Genomic DNA, 21,420 nt, shown 5'->3' with positions numbered 1-21,420 from the left:
CAGTCCATGAACAAAAATCCAAGAGGAAATCCAGATGCGAAAAAACAAAGGCAAAATAAAAGTACAAACAGGAAACACAAAAGACGGATCATGACACATGTTGGTAAAACACTGTTATAAATATCCATATTTCTAATTCATTCATTTGGTCATCCCTAAAGTACAGGCCTCTTTTGGTCACTTCTCCTTGCAGTTTGCCACTTCAAGAGACTGGCATCAATTACAACGATCACTAAAACTCAGCTCATTCAGTTCAATCTCTGCTTTTAAAAATTCACTACAAACAATAGTCCAAGATCTTTGCACCTTGTATTTTTGTTGTGAAGTGTATGATCCTTGATGAATGAGTATATGCTGTAAATGTAAACTCTTTTTTGTACTGCCTACTCTTTATGCTGCCTCTTGGCCAGGTGGTCATTATAAATGAGATCTGCTTCTCAATTTACTTACCTGGTTAAATAAAATAAATAAATAAAAATATTCATTTTAATAGCTTTAATGTGCAATGCGTAAAATGATACAAGTTTATAAATACTATATTCAATTTCTACTAATAAATCACTCTAAATCTTACACATTGAACCTTTAGGTTGACATCTTTCACAAAAAGCTCAAATAAGCCTTTTTTTTCTTTCAGGCTCTTCAACTAGTCAGAAAAAACTACATATCCAATGAGAAGGCTTCTATTATGTAATTTTGTTGTATATGGCACTGAGATCAGCCCGAAGTTTCTTGAAAGAGGGTCTGTTTCTGGGATCGTAATGCCAGCAGCTGTTCAAAATCCTGGCAATTTCCACAGGGCAGCTGTGGGGAGCAGGCATACGGTATCCTGAAACATACCAGACAGTCACAGCAGGTGTTGAGATAATCATAGTATGCTGTACACATTTTCTCAAACACTGAATTTAGAAAAAGGCATTAGTACCTGAATTGATCACAATGTAGGAGCAGAAATGTTTCTCATTGGCATCTGGATACAAACACCGAATAAGTATTTACCTTTCTCCACCTCATCTCGTGTCTGCTGGTTGGTCATGCTCGTGTATGGTGTCATTCCCAAGGAGAAGGTCTCCCACAGTAAAACACCAAAGCTCCAAACATCACTCTCTGTGGTATAACGACCTAAAAGCACCAGAAGGGGGCAGCATAGGCATAGGCACAGTCAGATTTTAATTTACTACTGGCAGAAAAGAACAGGACGGGTTTCTGGCTGAGACTGCAGGGCAGAAGCAGTTGTGGCTTACCATAGTTCAGGGCTTCAGGAGCGGTCCATTTGACCGGGATCTGTCTGAGGCCTCCTTCTGCAGAGTACACACCATCAGCCTGCTGACGGGACATCCCAAAGTCACTAATCTTCACCACATTGTGCTCTGCAACCAAACAGTTTCTCGCTGCCAGGTCCCTTAAAAAACAGGGGAAAAAATATGTAAGAGGAATATATAGAGATGCTGATGAAAAATGGATATAGCAGAGACACAAAAACATCGTGGAAAAAAATGGTGTGACAGCAGACAGCAGTAAAAGCAGTGACAGAATAAGAGTCCTTGTCATTCCTCTGCTGTTGCATGTGAGCCATTTAGACATGCAGCATTACAAGCTGTGCAGCTAGTGTACCAGCAGCTCACTTGGATCCATCCCCGCTGGGCAAATCATACCGCGCCCCTCAAATGACCCGGGTGTCACAACCTCATGTCTTCTCTTCTAGAGAAGCAACAACATTGATGTCGTAACTCAATATCCCCAGTTGCTCCCACTTGACAAAAACAAAACACAAAACAGTTCCCTTCTCAGGTTGCTTTTACAGTATATTCACAAAAACACATTCAGCTATTTATTTTATTTTCAGCTATATACGTAGTTTATATCACGTTAGTTTTTGGATCTCAACTGTTTCCTATTTTTCTTACATGCTAGGTTTTTGTTAGTAGACTATTTATGATCTTCATAATCAGTTCTTGCATATTTGAGATTAACAGTCTTTTGACTTTGTGGCTGTGGCTACAGTGAGGGTGCTGTCAGACCAGTTTATTCTTGACTCATGAAAAGACAAAGAGCACACACACCCATTATTGCATCCCTGCGTTGTTTCTTTTACAACAAATTTTAAAATCTTATTACCAGTGAACAGGAGTGCACAAGACTCTGAATGGTTTAATACATCTATATAAAGCTGAGTGCTTCTCCTTATACACTCCCTTAGATCACTGAAAACTATAACATTAAATCTACCAACAGGTAGGACAAAGAAATATAGCGACACAGCCTTTTCTTGTTAGACCCACACTTGCAAGAAACTAAAACTGTGGGATAATATTTTATTATGTAAAATGCAATTTTGGAATTTCTCTGTTCATTTTAATGACCTGTATTTAAACATTGTTTATGCCACAGTTTTATTTTGTTTGTTTGAATATTTAAAATATGTTTTTAATACAAATTATGTAAAGCACTTTGAGCTTTTATGCATCAAAGCTGCTTACAATACGTAGAGAAATTAGCAATGCGTAAAGTGACAATAGTGTAGAGATGTGGCTGCATTGTATCAGTTATAAAGACTACACCTCAAAACTACACACTACTCTAAAAACAAATGAAAGAACACAAACCCCAAGCACACCCACTGCTTATTTCAGGCAAATGAGTCAACCAAATGAATGTAACACAATATGTCGTAGGTTTTCACGGTTGTTCTGCTTTTTTCACTGAAGTGCAATATGTCACAGGTGTAATAACATGTTTCACACTTCCTGTCCAAGGGCCTCATGTCTAGGTTATATAAGGAAACTTAAAACCCTTATTTGCAGTGTGGTTAACAGGTAGTTGAGATGAATGTCTGGAAAGTTAATGTTTTTTTACTGTTTAGGCCCATCATAAAAGCTCGATGATCACTCTGCCTGCTGCTTGTACCACCCTTGTTATTGTGGAAACTAAACAGATGTTTTAATATGCAGACAATTTGTTTTCACTAGAAACATCATTTGAACACACCGCTGTTTTATCTTTTCCTCTGTTAAATTCACACAGTTTGAATAAATTTTGGCTGCTTCTTTGGGATTATTTAGTGTTGGTTGTGTTACTCATACTTTTGCTATGTCTCATATGGTGTATTTGTGGTGCACTATGTATGCCATTATTAATTATTGAGAACCTAAAATACTGTGTATTTTCATTATGGAATATTATGTTAGTTCAGACAGGTATCAAAACTGTATTTGCATTAGCTGACTAACATTTATTCCGTAATTAGCTGCATGGTTTCATGGTAGCTGACTACTAACATCCAGTTATATTTATGCAGGTGTACATGGTGATCATTATAACCTAAAACTTGATCTACAGCAAATCCAGTGAAAACTTCTGTTGAGAGTCCCGCATTTCAAATTTTACTTGACATTTAATAGAAAAGTATTAGCAGTAGCAGTTATGTATTAATATTTTGAATATATATTACTGGATTATGATTCATTAATTTGGGCACCACAGTGGCTTGGTGGTTAGCACTGTTGCTTCACTGCAAGAAGGTTCCTAGTTTGAAACCTGGCAGGAATTTGCATGTTCCCCCCATTGTTGCGTGCATTTTCTCCGGGTACTCCGGTTTTCTCCCTCAGTCCAAAAACATGTTTGGATATAACTGGTAAAGGTGAGACTAATATTTTTATATATATATATATATATATATATATATATATATATATATATATATATTATAGAATATAATTTATATATAGTTAAATCTACAATAATGTATATTTATTCTGTTGTGGATTTATTTATTGATTTATTTATTAAACTTGCAACTGGTAAATAAAACCTGTAGTTGAGCACAATATATACCTCCAAAACATGGGATAACATATAATGAATTACTCAAGTAAAGTACAAGCACCTCTAAATTGTACTTAGATACAGTACTTGCAAGTAAATATACAGTGGTGTGAAAAAGTGTTGGCCCCCTTCCTGATTTCTTATTTTTTTGCATGTTTGTCACACTTTAATGTTTCAGATCACTGAACTAATTTAAATATTAGTCAAAGATAACAAGTAAACACATCATTCAGTTTTTAAATGAAAGTTTTTATTATTAAGGGAAAACAAAATACAAAATACATGGCCCTGTGTGAAAAAGTGTTTGCCCCCCTATTAAAACATAACTGTGGTTTATCACACCTGAGTTCAATTCCTCTAGCCACACCCAGGCCTGATTACTGCCACACCTGTTCGCAATCAAGAAATCACTTAAATAGGACCTGCCTGACAAAGTGAAGTAGACCAAAAGACCCTCAAAAGCTAGACATCATGCTGAGATCCAAAGAAATTCAAAAAGAAATGAGAAAGAAAGTAATTGAGATCTATCAGTCTGGAAAAGGTTATAAAGCCGTTTCTAAAGCTTTGGGACTGCAGCGAACCACAGTGAGAGCCATTATCTTCAAATGGCGAAAACATATGGAGTGGAGAACCTTCCCAGGAAGGTTCTGGCCGACCAAAATTACCCCAACAGCACAGCAACGACTCATCCAAGAGGTCACAAAAGACCCCACAACAACATCCAAAGAACTGCAGGCCTCACTTGCCTCAGTTAAGGTCACTGTTCATGACTCCACCATGAGAAAGAGACTGTGCAAAAATGGTCTGCATGGCAGAGTTCCGAGACGAAAACTGCTGCTGAGCAAAAAGAACATATAGACTCATCTGAGTTTTGCCAGAAAACATCTTGATGATCCCCAAGACTTTTGGGAAAATACTCTGTGGACTGAAAAGGTTTACCATTGACAAAAGAGACAAAAGTTGAACTTTTTGGAAGGTGTGTGTCCCATTACGTCTGGCGTAAAAGTAACACCTCATTTCAGAAAAAGAACATCATACCAACAGTAAAATATGGTGGTGGTAGTGTGATGGTCTGGGGCTGTTTTGCTGCTTCAGGACCTGGAAGACTTGCTGTGATAAATGGAACCTTGAATTCTGCTGTCTACTAAAAAATCCTGAAGGAGAATGTCCGGCCATCTGTTCGTGACCTCAAGCTGAAGCGAACTTGGGTTCTGCAGCAGGACAATGATCCAAAACATACCAGCAAGTCCACCTCTGAATGGCTGAAGAAAAACAAAATGAAGACTTTGGAGTGGCCTAGTCAAAGTCCTGACCTGAATCCGATTGAGATGTTGTGGCATGACCTTAAAAAGCGGTTCATGCTCAAAAACCCTCCAATGTGGCTGAATTACAACAATTCTGCAAAGATGAGTGGGCCAAAATTCCTCCACAGCGCTGTAACAGACTCATTGCAAGTTATCGCAAACGCTTGATGGCAGTTGTTGCTGCTAAGGGTGGCCCAACCAGTTATTAGGTTTAGGGGGCAAACACATTTTCACACAGGGCCATGTAATTTTGGATTTTGTTTTCCCTTAATAATAAAAACCTTCATTTAACAACTGCATGATGTTTTTACTTGTGTTATTTTTGACTAATATTTTAATTTGTTTGATGATCTCAAACATTAAAGTGTGACAAACATGCATATATAGAAATAAGAAAGCAACACTTTTTCACACCACTGTAGTCTACTTAGTAACTTTTCACCACGGGTCATATCGAGCTGCAAAACCATATTGTATAAATGATTAACTCCTTGACTTTTATATGAGGTCACAGTCTGTTTAATCATACCTGTTTAGTGAGGAGAACAGTGAGTTATATATTTCTACAAAGGAGGCTGTACAAACACTGACTGACTGACCTGTGGATACACTTCTTACTCTCCAAGTACTCCATGCCAGCTGCTACATTTTCTGTCATTTTGACCAACATCCTAGGCTTCAGACTGTGACCCTCATGCCGCAGGAAGGAGAGAAAATCCCCACCTTATGAAATGTGCAGACACACACACACACACACGCACACACACACACACACACACACACACACACACACACACGGAGTGATGATGGAAGAACAAAGTGAGGATGCAATAATGGTACAATAAATCGTGAAATTGCTGGGTGAACAAGTTGAGAGACATTAAGGTGGTGTCTTAGAGGATCATATTTACCTTGAACGAGTTCCATGATGATATAGATGGGATGTTTCTGTGTGCACACACCTATCAGCTTCACAATGTTAGGATGGTCATACTGCTTCAGGATCCTAGATGGCACATGAGAGGAGTGTGTATATGTGTGCATGACCTTCTATGTTTGTGTGGACAAATGTTAACTTCTGTACTATCTTTGTGAGGGCATTATTTTGAGGATTCCGGCCTAGGAAATAGAGTACGTCAGTCGGTGTCCTCACAAAGGTAGCAGAACAAACATGTGCATGCGTGTGTTTGTGTATTCACTTACCTAGCTTCCATCAGGAACTTGCTCTTGTGCTCTGGGCCAAGGTTTTCTTTACAGGATTTCACCGCGACAGGAGTGTAATCAGCGCGCAACCGACCACTGTACACCTCTCCAAAGTTTCCCTGTGAGGTACAAATTCTTTTTTAGTAGCTTAGGATATGAGTATACTGTGTATTTAATCCAGCATCAAATAATTCAAGTTATGACAATTTAACACCTGCTTCTCTCCAAAGTTACCAATTTCCTTGATGAACTGTTACCATATGTGCATAATTTTATGACTGCAGTTGTAATGGGAAATAAGCATGTATATAAATTTTACTGGCTGTTGTTGTTGTTCCTACAGTATAGTTCCTCCTCCAATATGGACAGCCTGGTCATAAAGAGAGTCCCTCCCAAAGCAATATCAATATAAGTGATGGAGGACAACATCTACAGTCCTTCCCCAGTGTAAAATGGCTTTCAAAAATTCAGCTGAAGTTAATATGAAACTTCAGAACTTTGAGTTAAACAAGCTGAGTGGCTTATTCCCACATTTGCTCATTGTTAGTTTCAGAATTCCCTCGTTGTGTTTCCTAAGTTAGGAAACACAAAGTTACTGAGGCATAACAGAGTTAGTAACACAGAGTAATTTTGCACTAAAATAGAGGAACTATGGAAGATAATCTCTTTATTTAACTAATTCAGAACATTATGGATGAAACAAAAACAGGACCGTTAAATTTCACATCACTTTCACTGAAGTGACTTCACTAAGAGAATATTTATTTGTAGCCAGGAGCGCCTTCATTTTAAGGCAGAAAAAATATGACCCTATCTTTTATACTGGTGATTAGGTCTTTCAGAGCAGTTTGACTAAAACCAGTAATAAAGTGTTTTCTTACAATGAAAAAAATTGAGCTAGTGTGAATAATAACATTAATAACAATATGAATGGTTATATATAGCTTGTAAACCAAACTTGACACTTAAGTTTGAGGAAAATATGTTTGCAACATTATATCTCTGTTACGAAGTGGTGGTGATGAAGGAGCAGAGGTAGGACCCAAATGCAGGACAACTTCTTTATTTTGCCTGGATTTACCAGGTTCGGGCAAACATACAAAATCTCCACAACTCGACGGGCAGGCAGGGAGAAACAAAAACGCCACTCAGCGTAAAACAAAAACCTTCTCTTCCTTGAACGTAAGGCATGTAACGCAATACTCCGACACTCAACAAAGGAAAAAACAGGATATAAATAAATTCAGAACCAAGGACTAATCTAATACAGGTGAAACTAATCAAACTAATTAAGACAAAGCTACTTATGATCAACATCGGAGAAAACGGAAGCAGACACAAAACAAAAGTCCATAAACCGGAACTGAAAAACTCCATGCCTATAACAACCTCAGAGAAAGATACAGATAACACAATATACGTTTGGCTAATGGTGTTAATAGGTGCAATAAAAAGCAATGGCTAAAAACAATATTGCTGTTGCTCACTTACCCGTCCAATGAGCTGTCCCAAGATAATATCATCATGTTCCAGGACCCACTTGTCCTACAGGAGTAAAAACTGCACTATAAAATTCAGTAGCAGACTTGCTTTAAACTTGGAACTTCACAAGGATAGAGAGGAAATAAAATGAATAAAAGATCAGTTGACATAAATATACATTTGCATATGTGTACATATGTGACAACAGATTATTAATTTTGATGTGTGCATTAGTCTCAGTTTTCAGTTCTGTCTTATCACTCATCATCTTTCTGTCTTACTACTTTTTATTCTTAATGTCAATCATATGTATAACACTGAATACATTGGATAAATATGTATGAAAGGTACTACAGAAGTAAAAAGTGAAAAACCTATTGAAAGTACTTAGATAAACAGGATGTTAAAATTGACAAAAAAGGCGAATGAGTGGGCCTTTTTGGAGACTGTCCATGTGATTGTGTGGCAGCAGTACCTTCAGCACAGGTTTTTTCAACACTATGTCAGACCTCTTGGTGACGTGTTGTTGTGAGGACAGTAGATGATGGATCAGCTGTGGGACACTGTAGAAGCCTTCTCCATCCAGACGGTACATATTCTGCTCACACACAGCAAAGCATTTTGAGAAATGAACTGACATGTAAACTCTCAGGCAGGAGAAAAACATCACAAAATAAACAAAAAAATGAAATCATATCATAAAAATATATCTTTAAATGGAGGCAATGCAAGGCAAGTTTATGTGTATACCACAGAGTACACACAGAGTAATTCAAAATGCTTTACATAAATGAAAGACAAGTTAAAAGTACAAGGCAAGAATTAAAATAAAATATGAAATAAAAATATTGATTTTAAATAAAAAAAATTACTTCAAATTAAATTAAAAGAGAATGAGTGCAGATAAAACTGTTTCAGTTATCATATGCAGAGCTAAAAAGAAAAGCTTAGTCCAGACTCTAAGTCTATGAGTTTAATGTGCATAGTTATGGTAGGACACATTATTGGTGCATATTAACAAAAGGGGTCCCAAGATAGATCCCTGAGGGACCCTACATATCAAGTCCATTTGGTCTTGATATTCAAAGTAATTCTTGTCTTAAAAACAGGACTTAAACCACTCAAGGGCATTACCATGGATGCCTATCCAGTCCTAACTTTTGTAAACAGGATCACCTGGTCCACTGTGCCAAAAGCAGTACTCAGATCCAACAGTACTAAGACAGAGACTCTGCCAGCGTCAGTATTGAGTGCAGTCTCAGTGCTGTGATGGGGCCTAAAACCTGACTGAAAATTATCAAAGCAGTTGTTTAGCAGGAGAAAGTTGGTAAGTTGTTGGTGTACAACTTTTTCAAGGACTTTACCAACGGCAGGCTGGATATGGACCGATAGTTGTTCAGTACTGTGGCATCAAGACTGCTCTTCTTCAGGAGAAGCTTGATGACAGCAATTGTCAAGGCCCTTGGAAATATGCCAGACTCTAATGAGTCATTAACTAAATGAGTGAGTTGTGGTAACAAACTGCTTAGTACTGATTTCAAAAATCTAGTGGATAAGCCATCAAGGCAACAGGTGGATGAACTCAGACTGCCGATGGTCTCTTCAACTGTTTTACCATTGACAGGTATAAAGTGTGTCAGTTCTAACAAGTGTCTCCTGGATGGCTGCACAATTGTTATCTGTCATGTGCAGTTTATTGTATGTTTAGTACCCTGAACTTTGCCATTAGATGTGGAAATTAGTTCTGGCAATGGAGACAGGATTTGTTAATCTATTACTGCTGTTGCTGATGATTTCAGAAAAATACTTAAAATACTAAAAAAATACTAAAAAATGCTTCATTGAAAACACACATTTGTTTATATGCATGATAATGAACTTGAAGCTTTGATTTATGCCATTTTCATTCAGCCTTTCGGCACGCCCTTTTCTGTGTCCTGACCGAGTCATCATTACTCCACATCGCCTTATGCCTGTTCCTGATCACTTTATCTTTAACAGGAGCAATCACATTGATGACATTTAGAAAACTTGAAAACTAGAAAACTTGTCTTTTCTGAACAAATATAGGTGCAGCTGCATCAAATCAAAAAAGACACAAAAATGATCAGACAAAGTCGCATTTATCACAGTGACATTTGAAATCTTAACACCAGTATTGATGACTACGTCCAGAGTGTGACCTCTGGTATGGGTCGGCTCACTAACATGTTGACTAAGGCCGTAGGTTTCAAGGACAGCAGGAGGTTCTTTAGCATTTCTGTCACAGGTATTATCCATGTGTACATTAAAATCACCTGTAATGACTAAAAAGGCAAAGTCTGTGAAGAAAACTGAAAGCATCTCAGTAAAATCATCAATAAAATTTTGATAACACTGGAGTGGCTTGTAAATGATTATGTAGAGTATAGAGGGTGATAATTTTAGAATGATGAAAGCTCCCCAAATGAAAGCTTGTTATCCCTAAAAAAGGTTTAGACACCAACGCCCTTTTTGTTTTCTCGTCTTAGAGACAGAAATGTGAAATGTGTGTATCTGTTAAAAACATAAAATCAAGATCATAAGAGGAAATTAAAATTATTGATTGAACATGTTAGTTCATTATGTTTGTTAAATGAACATCTCACATTGAGCACTGCAAGTTTTAAATCTGTCTGAATAGGACCTGTAACTACCTGTTTGCAAGGGATTTTAATCCAATTTCCTTGATTGGACAGGCTAACTGTCATTGTCTTATCCACTCTACAACTTTTGACTGAAGCTATAGCACTAGTGGAATGTGCTTTCTCCCTGGGCTAAATGGTATCACTTCTGATAAGTGGCTTATTATGACTAAAAGTCCTGGAACAGCAGAGGCCCTTGGTGTCCTAGTCGCCGATAGCGGCATTGTTGCTAGTCCGGGTCTTTGGTCTGAGAGCAGGCTGGGGGGGGGTTTAACAGGCCAGGGGGGTTTAACAGAGTTGCTCTGAGGAAGGACAGCTGTGGGTGTTGGCCAAGGTGGTAGAGCTGGTGGAGTTTGGGTGGATAGAGCGACAGGGGTCATGCTTCTTGGTGGCAAAGGGGGTGGTGATTGCAGTGGGGATGACTTCAACAGTGTTGATGATAGTACCCATGACCTTGCCAAGCTTACCATTTTAATTCCTGATTTCACCAAGATTTTGAAGTGATTTGGAAATCCCATTGGTGAAGCTGGGGATGGAATGGACAATGAAGAGTCTGCAGAGGGTGTGAATGCAACTGGGGGGCCCAGGGCAGGGGAGGGGGCACCAATAGAAGTGCTGTCACAGGGGGATCCTTGGGTAGTAAGATACAAGTGCTTTCCTCACAAATTAATTGCATCTACATTGTGTCAGTTCTAAACATTTAAACTACAGTTTAATTTGCCAAAAATAACACCATGATAAAACATGCTGTCATAACTTCCTCTTTATACAAACAAAACAGGAAGGAACCAGTAGGAACACATCTATTTTTTGAGCAGTAGCCTTAACTCAAAACTTGCACATACAGAATATATGACATGGCACAGACAAGCACACAAATAAAGTGAAATGAATTTCACCAGTTTTGTTCTCTAACAAAGTGTTTTGTTTCATTAAGCTGATTTACTTACATCTATGTTCTGAATGAGGAAATGCTTGCAGGATCCATCCCATTGCACAGAGAGCACATAACCTTGTTTCTCCTGACTCTTCCTCACCAAGAACTCTCCATCACTCTTCAGCAGCTCCAGGACCTCCAATCTGGGAATGGCTCCGTGGTACCAGTCCTGCTGTTCAAGAGGACGATTCACCTCCTGCACTGGTGTGAGAGCTGGAGGCAACTAAAGGCAGGAGGAGAGAGAAAAGAAGAATCTTTTAATGTGGTGTGAATGAGGAAACAATATAAAGTGACAGAAGATAGACTTTAGAGTAATTCTGTAGAGATTATATGGAGCTACTTCAAAGAAGTGTCTGAAGTATTTTAAAGTCTAACCACACCATCCTTCATCCTTCCAGGGTACCACAGAGTTTAGAGTTATAAAGGAGGAGGTAGTTTGCACTTAAAATACGTCCAATACATCTATTCCTAATTAGGGTCAAAGGGATCTGCTGGAGCCTTTGCTAGCTCTCTTTATGTGAAAGGTTAGGGGTACACCCTGGACAGCTCACCAGTCCAGCACAGGGCCACATAGAGATGAACAACCACACACACTCACACTCACCCACCCATATCACATGCACACAGTCATTTTTCTTTTTTTGATAGATTACAAATGGAATGACTGCATAAGACCTTTTGCTGCTGAGGGTCTGCGTGCAGGACAGCTGGCTTATGGCACGCTTTGCTATTGGCTGTCAGTAATGATAAAATGTGAACTGGCTGCTGACTAGCCGGGAAGTAAACTTAGTTTTAGGTCAGGACGAATTTCAAAAGTAGTAACTCGACCGACAAAGCTGACCTCAATAAGTCCCATGGGGTCTTCGGGAACATGAGACCCCAAAGAACGATCATGTGCCTGAGTAAGCTCAGCAGTACAGAGGATACACCTTGACGCTCTTGGCACTTTCATCACAACATGATGAATTGTTTGTTGTGTGGTAAGAGATTTGAGTGCACACAACATGCACTGCAGTGCAGGGAGGTGTAGGAGTGAGGAAGTGTCCAATTGAAACAACTCTTCCTGCTACAGTGTCAACACACTTAGATATTGTGCAAACTGTGATGCTATACACTCCCTACATCAAACTATTTGTGCTTGATGTGTGTTTATTGTGTCTTCATTATAATTGTTGTACCTACCTCCCATTTGTGTTTAAACAGTCCACTCAGATTATTTTTGATCCCATCAATTAGGAATTTGGAAGAATTTTGGCTCTGGTCCTGAAAAAAAGATCCAGAGCACATTGTGCCAGTCAGTTTAATTGTATAATAAAAAAAAAATCTGTAAGTCCCTTCTCCTCTTTTATCTCTCTACTATTACTGTCAAAGCTTGCACTTGCAAATGATTGTATGTTGTTATGTTTATTTGGCAGGGCACTGATTATAGGTTAACTAATTAATCAAAAAGGTTAATTTGCTTCAGGAATGCTGCAGTAGAAAACAAATTTCATGACTGCTTTCACACATCAGTCATTTTTGAGTCACAGCTTTGGTGACTTTGTGTCTAAAGCCACAGTGACATACGCATGTTTAGCAGGAATAATACTTATACCAATAATCATCATCATCATCATCATCATCATCATCATCATCATCATAATACCAAACTATTGCACAAATAGAAATTTGACATAAATTTTAACACTAGTAACACCAGATATTACTGTAACCTAGAGGCTTTTGACTTGGAATACTTGACATGCTCCTGGGTGCAACTGGGTTATATAATGGGTTATGAATAAACTTCTTTTTTTATATGCTTTGAACCAGTCATGCTGAAAGAGGAGAAGGGAAAGCCCTGTTTATTAGTGCATATCAGCAGACAGAAACAGAGAAGACCTGACATGATCACATTTAGATCTGAGGACTTGCTGTTGTCAAGAAAAAAAATGAAAAGCAACGTGCAAAACAAAATCCAAACAGAGATGTGAGATGCAACAACTTTGAAGGCCACTGTTCACTGATTACGCTAAGTACAACATACCCAGAAAGCTTTCACATATTTTTTTGTTTAAAAGTCATCTCGGAAAACAAGGTCAGGTACAAACACTGTGTGAGAAGAAGTAGAAAAAGAAAGGCTGGTTCAGTTGGTTTATACAAAATTTGACCTCTTCCTTATTCATACAAACCATAGTTTCAGCAGTCAGTGATATTTTTCTTCCTGACACCATGTCTTGTTTCCTGAGTTTCCATGCAACACCACCTATTTTTCACACCTGGCTGACTAATAGAGCTAATTACATTAGGAGCTAAAAAAATAAGAAAAAGTTGTGCCCTGGAAGCGAGAACATACATTGATTGTGTTGGGGCTAAGTGACGGGGTGTCTTGGTCTAGCATCAGAGCAGAGGGAGGTTCTGTGGAGCCCAGCTTGTCCAGTTTCTCCTTCAGAATAAGTCTCTGAATTTCCAGCTTGGCTCTCGTGCCCTGAGACAGAGCGACCTGCTGCCGGCACTCCTCCAGTGCATGTCTCTTGCTGAACTGGTAGACCCTGGACAAAGCAGAGCACAACTGTGAATTCTGCAAAGGTAAATTATATGTGTGTCAGACCTTTTTGGTGTGAGCAACATAAACGCTTGATGTAGTTAATAAAACAACAAAAAGTGAAAAGAGGGACTGTAGAGGTCCTAATTAACACAAGGCTGAACAGAGAAGGCCAGTGCATTGCTGGACTGAACTGTTAGGGGGAATCAAGGTAAGGCATGTCCAACCACCCTAGAAACTGTGCATGGTGTGTGTAGAGACCGTCCTACCCGATAGGTCATTTGAGCAAACAGCTTGTTACGAGTCATAGTTAAGTTGTATTGTAAGCAACCTCTAGTATACATGTGACACAATCATGTACTTTAAGTAAACGCAACAAAATAACATTTACTTTCAAGAGAAAAGACTATCTAGTTGGCCACTAGATAGTCTTTTCTCTTGAAAGTAAATGTTATTTTGTTGCGACAGCAATGATGACAGGACATAAGAAATATTGCATAGTTCACATAGGGAGGACGACCAGGTGGATAACTGAGTAGTTGACGAAACAGTGGACAGTAACAAAAGGACTGCAGTTCTTTTCCTTTTCTTATTTTTCACCAGAGATTTTAAACATTCATGTGGCTTATCTCTTGCCACCAGTATTGAAGCCAGTTCGGGAGATGCTGTGTGAGAGCGACAAACAACCTACTGTGTATTGTCATTTAGGTTGAAGGGTTTGTTGTGTATGTTCCCTATTTCCTCCACGTTCCGTTAAGTACAGAGCATGCGGAACAGTGCACACTGTCATCAGCTCTCGAACCTATTACATTATTTCACATTATGTCTATACCTATTTAACCAGGGATATTGGCTGCATATTACGTCCTCCATACATTCTGTATGAAATAATGTTTATATATATATATATAAATTAGCCCAGCAGCTTGTCACTGTTGGTTAACAAAATGTTTCTTCAAAATTCAGACCAAAGGGCAACATAACCTCCACTCACCTAAGTAACACCACCACCATATGTGCTCTCCAGCTGCCTTTAAATGTTATCAACTTTTGCAAATTAACTTATTGCTTCCAATTGTCCTCCAAGAGCTTTTTAATGACTCTACTGCACCCATAGGACAGTAAACATTCAACACCTTCACACAGCCTCATCAACCAAGACAAATTAGGGAGTTGAGCTCTGGCCATATCTCTGTATTATAATTCATAAAGTGCTTACTGCCCCCTGAGACCACACTGGTTATTAGCTGTTGCCCACTGAAATCTCCCAAAGGCAAGGATTGCCCACAGAGGCATTTGTTTTCACAGCTACCAAAGGCTTTGTGTTCTTATTTTGAACTTTGTTCAGTAATCTCTGAATACAACACCAACACAGTATTGATTCTGACTCATGTCTGTGACCCGCTCACCTCTGGCCCTTTCTGACACCGTCCTTCTCTGCCTCCAGCTCCAACTCTAGTTGTTCAACCGATGACTGCTGGGAGCCCAGAGACCGAGCCAGGTCCAACAACTCCTCCTCTAGCATAGTCAATCTGGGAGCAGGAGATGGAGAAATAATGAGGGGAATGGAAAACCATCAGAGAGACTGAGAGATAAAAAAGATGAGGTAGTCGAGACTTTAAAAAAAGAAAGTAGAGTTTAGTCATCTGGATAAGATTGTGTTATTTATTCTCACTTGTGTTGGATTGTTTCAAGCGTGAGGTCGTTGAGTTCAATCTCTCTGGGGTTCAGTCGCTCAGTGTCCTCCAGAAGACTACAATCAAACTCTGCACAAGCAGGAATCTCCCCCACAGACCTGACACACACACACACACACACACACACGCACACACACACACACACACACACACACACATACACAGAGTTAATGGCATCATTGCTCCAGTGGGTGGGCTGCCATGATTGAATAGTGGACATGCTGAGGGAATGATTTGCCTCTGTCTACCTGTTCTGGTGGATGAAGCTCTCATACTCTCTGTGGGGATCGATGGCCACTAGAGCAGAAGACATCTCCCTGTGGATCCGCACCACTTCGTGATGCAGGAGAGTGGAAATGTCGAAGTACTCCTGCAGTATCTCCTTTCTGGTTTAGAGGTCAGGAAGGGCACGTGAGAACAGAGTTACATGTGACTGACAGATGTTGGCCTGCTCAATGATTTTAAGAACATCATTGAACTGCATCCAGTGCTATAAAAAGCTACTTTGAGACACTTGCCTGAGGCAAGCCATCCTTAAAGGTAAACATTTCATTTGAACTTTTTGTCGAATTTGTGCTATTATTGCTTGTTACTGTAGCGTAAAAGTTTAAAGAGTGGTCTCTTTGGAAACCTTGTGTTAAAACAGGTTGTGAAATATGAAAGGTGGCTGTCAAATACACAATTCTAATTCTCCATTTCACTGTCTCTTCTTCAACAAGATATGATTTCCTTAGAATATAGCCCACCTGTTTTGAGCAGGCAACTTTCCAAACTTGGATATTCAAGTTTCCATAATACACAGAATGAGGAAAAGCTGTCGAAAGAGTTACTGCTCAAATGGCAGATGGCAAATATTATACACAAACAAAGGTTGATGGAATATAAATACAACTAAATGTGCTGCCTGCAAGTTTAAAGTTTATGCAAGCTGATTTTGCATATAATAGAAAATAAAATGTTAGAAAATTGTTGTAGTTTGTAAGAAAATGATAAAAGTGGTAGTAATGGAGAACTATACAACCTGTAATTAAAGCACTGTGCTATGATGTAAATGAAATATCTATCAAGGCAGCTTTACAGTGCAGATGACAACAACTGTAAATTAAGTGTCAGTGCAGACATACAACTGCATTATATTGAAATAAAACACACACACACACACACACACACATGCACACACACTCAGTAGTATAGTACATGTCCTCTTACAGTATGAGCACCATTTCCTGCTGCAGTGTCTGCAGTGCGCTGAGCAGGGCGGGCTGGATCTGATTGTAGTGGTGCTGATGGTAAACCTGAGCAGCTCGCACAGTAAGGACGTAATCATTGTGCAGCTCATGTAGTTTCAGTATAGCCTTTATATAACGCTCTTTTGCTTTGTCACGCTCTTTATCTGCACAGACACATAGAGGGAGGGGACCGCAGTACACTGTGTGATGATTGAAGTAGGATTTACACTGTAGTTAATTACAGTACAAATGTGATTTCTCTTTAGACTCTCAAATCAGATTAAAAAAAAAAACATTTCCTCATTGTAAAATCAAAACAAAAGTAGCCAGACTGTACCATAAGTTTGAAACTCTGTTCAGAGAAGTAAGGAATCCCCACCTTTAATGGCCTCCTGGTACTTCCTCTTAGCCTGAGCTGCATCTCTCCCTGCCTGTCTGTAGCTGCTCTTCAGCCTCTCCACCTCTGTCTGCGTCACCTGAAGTAGCACACAGACACATAGCAGCATCTTTTACAGCACACTAAAACAAGGGAAACATATAGCAACTACAGGGGTGATTCACATGATCTGTGTGTGGTTAGTAGCTGCTTTACTAAATGTGATACCTGTATAACATAGGAAGTGGACAGAAGCCATTCACTGCAGAGAAACCCAAAATATATGAGGAAATGATCGAACTTTTGTTTGCTGCTGGCAGAAATACTTCAAAACTCCAACTGATAGCATCATTGTTGTTTAGCTGCAATCACAAAATATAACCCAACTAATGCATAGCACACAGGAATGTACACCCAATCAAAGCGACCTGAGCTTTGTCTGCATGGCAGTGTAAGATGAAAATAAACAAACTGCCTGCCAGACATCCAAACTGAAAGCCAATATGGATCACTGAAAATGAACATATCATTTGCCTGATGTAATTGGATAATAAAAACAGCATGGTGCAGACACCGGTTTGAGGAAGCATCAAAATGCATTTGCACACCCTCTTTCCAGTCTATTGAACCTCATTTCATTTGACTGCTGTCTGTTTATAGAGAAGCTGCTGTAGTGCTCATTTGCATGTTTAAGACTATATCCTAGAGAGAAGCAACAAATAGCTTTTAAAGTAACCTCTAGTAACCTACCTAACATCACCGGTTTTTACACTGTGGAAATTAACCAGAACCAGTTTTATTGCCGAGTATGTTGGACACACAAGGAATCTGACCCCAGTACAGTGGCTCTTGTTGTAAGTCAACAGTAAATAGATAGAAAAATCAAAAAGAAATTAAAGGGGAACAAAATAGAAATTGTTAAGTGTATAGAAGGTCAGCTCATGTTAACTAGGTTAACTAATGTGAACTAGCAAGCTAAACCTGTTTTTTTTAATTATCTGTAGACTATCAGTCTCATTGCAGACAAGAGTAAATATTAAAATCGATACATCAAATTTAAATTTACATTCTAGAAACACAATGAAAATTAAATGTAAAGCAGCAGGCTAAAAAGTAGAGCAGGCTTTCACGTGAGGTTTGAATTATAGTTTGGAGTGAGGCATCATCATTTTATTGTCACATTCCCTCAAACACCGGTGTAGGACAGGGGTTGTGTCACTACTAGTGTTGAGACCAAACCTACAGCCATGACTTCAGCAGCGAGTGGTCTTATCACAGTCATATTTCCGATTGTAAATAGTTGTCTTTGGGCATGATAGTTGTTGTATATAGCTGTGTGATTGGGTTTGTTTATGTGTGTGTTAGTCACACCTTGGTGAGTTCCTGCCTCAGCAGGTTCCACTGCTCCGCGTAGGTTTTTCGAAGCTGCTGTTTGTCTCTAATGAGCAGCGTCAGTTTGCTGATGGGACCGTCCAGCAGATCATCAGAGCGCTTCTTCATCAGCTGACTAAGACAATCTGTCTGACAGACCAGCACCCCCCACGACTGATAGACGGAGGGCAAAGGTCAGAGACACAGGTCATTCAAACAAGAGAAAATTAAGATTTTACTGGAGGGCACATGCACAGGGTCACAGTGTCCCCCACATGTTTTAATCTGCATTTCTGTCAAGAATCAGATGAAAGTCAGACCATGCACCTGAAATAAACTAGTGGTATTTAGTGTTGTTTTTAACACTTTACATTTACACTCATAACTCCTAAAGGTGGAGGTTCAGAAATTTCTTGGTAACACAAAGAAATTCATTCTTTTCTGATTGCATCGGGTTTTGAATTGGGCAACTGCAATAAAGATGTGTGTGTACCAATAGCAAAACATATAGGCAGCACTACAGCAATGTGAAACATTTTACTAGTCATGATGCTCATCTTTGAAATCTTACAAATTCTATATAGAGATAATGATCAGACATCTAATTTATGCATATAAAAACATTTAAATTATAAGAGATGGGAAGAAGAGAAATTAAGCAAGATTTACTTTTGTGTTATTTACATCAGGGTATTTTGTACATTGCACCCAAATCCACTCAGTGATTCCTTGATAGTCACTGGAGAGTTATTTAGAATATGTTTTATTCCATATGTTTTATTCCAGGATTTGTTTGTGTTTTTAAAACTCTAAAAAGACGCTCATTTGTATAGACAACAAAACAACATTAAATTCACTAGCTAACCTCTGATTTTTCCCTGATATTCTATATGGAGTTTGCCTGTTCTCCCCATGTCTGTGAGTGTTTTCTCTATGTACATAGTATTCCTCCCACAGTCCAAGTCTATAAGCTGGAGGTTGTCAGTGATTGTGCTTGTCTCTACATGTCAGCCTTGTGATACACTGGTGATCTGCTTGGGGAGTACTCTACCAGTCTTTTTGGGTGGTAGCAAATCTATTTCAATGGGCAGCCTAAATTCATCTTGGATATGGTTAACACTGGTGGTAAGTTATTCAGCCATTTTTAACTTTGCCATATTTATGAAAATGTATTTCAAATAAATAGTAATCACACACATTGTGCATTGTGCAGTGGCTTTCTTAGTGACTGGTGATCAGTGGATCTCTAACAACTCACCTTGTTCAGCTGGCTGATGTAGTCCAGTCCAGCACCGGGCTGCGGTCGCTCCAGTTTCTCTGCCATGGCAGCCATGTGGTGCAGCTGCACAGAGAACTCTCGCTCACTCTTAGCCCGCTGACTCATCCACTTCTTTGTGACCTCCATCAGGTTAAGCTCTGAGTCCAGCAGCCGCATTACTGCTGCATGTGCCTGTGGACACCTCAGGTCCTCCCCAAAACCCATCTCTGAATATCTAAACACTCGCCTGTGCCAAGGACTTGCAGTCAGCAATAAATCCTACTACACCTTTGTGTTCTCATAAGTGGGGCAGACACAAAGTGGTGAGCTGCTAATGACCCAGCGTAGTTATTTCTTTGTGACCATAGCAGCGTTTCACTTCCCTATGAAAAAAAAAAAAAAAAAAAAGAAGTTCCTGTGAGGCAGCACTTCCTTGTGTCTATTTGAAAGTGGTTATGCAAGTAAATGTGCAATAACACAATAGCAAGACACAAATGGTCTATGCTATCATCATTAAAACTGACTATTCCTGTAAATGTGTCTGTCCATCCATCCATCATCTATACCTGCTTATTCCTTAACCAGGGTCACAGGGATCTGCTGGAGCCTATCCCAGCTCTCTTTTGGGTGGAAGGACAGGTTCCTGTAAATTAGTTAAAAAGAAAATGAGGAAGTCACACTGGGGGAAGGATGAATGCTGCTGGGAAATACTAACCTGGAAACACGTCTCACCTGCATGTTAATTAGGACTATAACAATGAATCTGTTGCTATTTTGCGATACTTGTATTTTACTTGAATATTTCTCTTTTACGTGTTGTACTTTATTTCAGAGAAAAATGATTTACTTAAATAATTTTATTTTACTGCTAATAAAAAGTACATAAATACATACTGTAGATACATAAATAGATGACCTTATAAAATATGTTATAGATTAAACTACCCAGAAATCTACATTGTAAAGTAATTTAAATATGGCTCACCATCACCCAATTAAAACAGTAAAATGCTACTAAGACATATGTGTAACAGTAATAATAAAGCAGTCTTTAATATTTTGATATCATAATTGAAGACCTGGTGAGCAGATTATTGGAGCAGTGTGGCTTTAGTGTTTCTCCACAAGGATCTGAAAGTCTGATAAAAACAGGTGCAGGTTTACTACAGAAACTAATATGCTACTGCACATAAAATGTTGCCCAGTGCTATTTAACTTTTAGTACTGGCCAGTATCCTGAAGCTTCGCTCAGTGCAGTGGGTGTTATTTAAACTGGAAAGGCTGCAAAACTGCTTTTGCATAAAATAAAAAACACCATTCATTGTTTTTTTTCACACTTCAGCGTGAAACCTGTTTCATGTCATTGCTCGTGCCCAGTGCAACTTCTCTGCTGTAAAGTCACTTAATTACATCAGCCACACACTGTCAAAGACCCTCATTATACAGGCTGCAGAGGTGAAGGAACACAAATACAGAATTCAAAGCAGCACAGCTCTGACAATTCTTAGAGACCGCACAGGAAACATCTGCTTCTGTATTTAGATGCAGTAT

The 21,420-nt window shown here is 39.0% G+C and overlaps 1 protein-coding gene across 1 annotated transcript; it reads right to left on the bottom strand.

Annotated features, from left to right (window-relative positions):
* Nucleotides 1–480: 480 nt before the first annotated feature.
* Nucleotides 481–20,094, bottom strand: fes (FES proto-oncogene, tyrosine kinase). The gene is made up of 18 exons (XM_026320588.1): nucleotides 19,870–20,094; nucleotides 18,612–18,785; nucleotides 17,244–17,340; nucleotides 16,845–17,028; nucleotides 15,884–16,021; nucleotides 15,614–15,733; nucleotides 15,348–15,470; nucleotides 13,750–13,945; nucleotides 12,597–12,677; nucleotides 11,428–11,637; nucleotides 8,290–8,412; nucleotides 7,824–7,877; nucleotides 6,333–6,451; nucleotides 6,041–6,135; nucleotides 5,729–5,852; nucleotides 1,245–1,402; nucleotides 1,000–1,122; nucleotides 481–829 (listed from the first exon to the last, which is right to left on the bottom strand). Exons 1-18 carry the CDS (start codon nucleotides 20,092–20,094, stop codon nucleotides 687–689), a joined length of 2,487 nt encoding a protein of 828 aa, XP_026176373.1. The 3' UTR covers nucleotides 481–686.
* Between the last annotated feature and the right edge of the window lie 1,326 nt (nucleotides 20,095–21,420).

This window comes from Mastacembelus armatus, chromosome 3 (assembly GCF_900324485.2).
Source record: "Mastacembelus armatus chromosome 3, fMasArm1.2, whole genome shotgun sequence".
NCBI classification, from domain to species: domain Eukaryota; kingdom Metazoa; phylum Chordata; class Actinopteri; order Synbranchiformes; family Mastacembelidae; genus Mastacembelus; species Mastacembelus armatus.
This window is presented reverse-complemented; position numbering and strand designations above follow the sequence as displayed.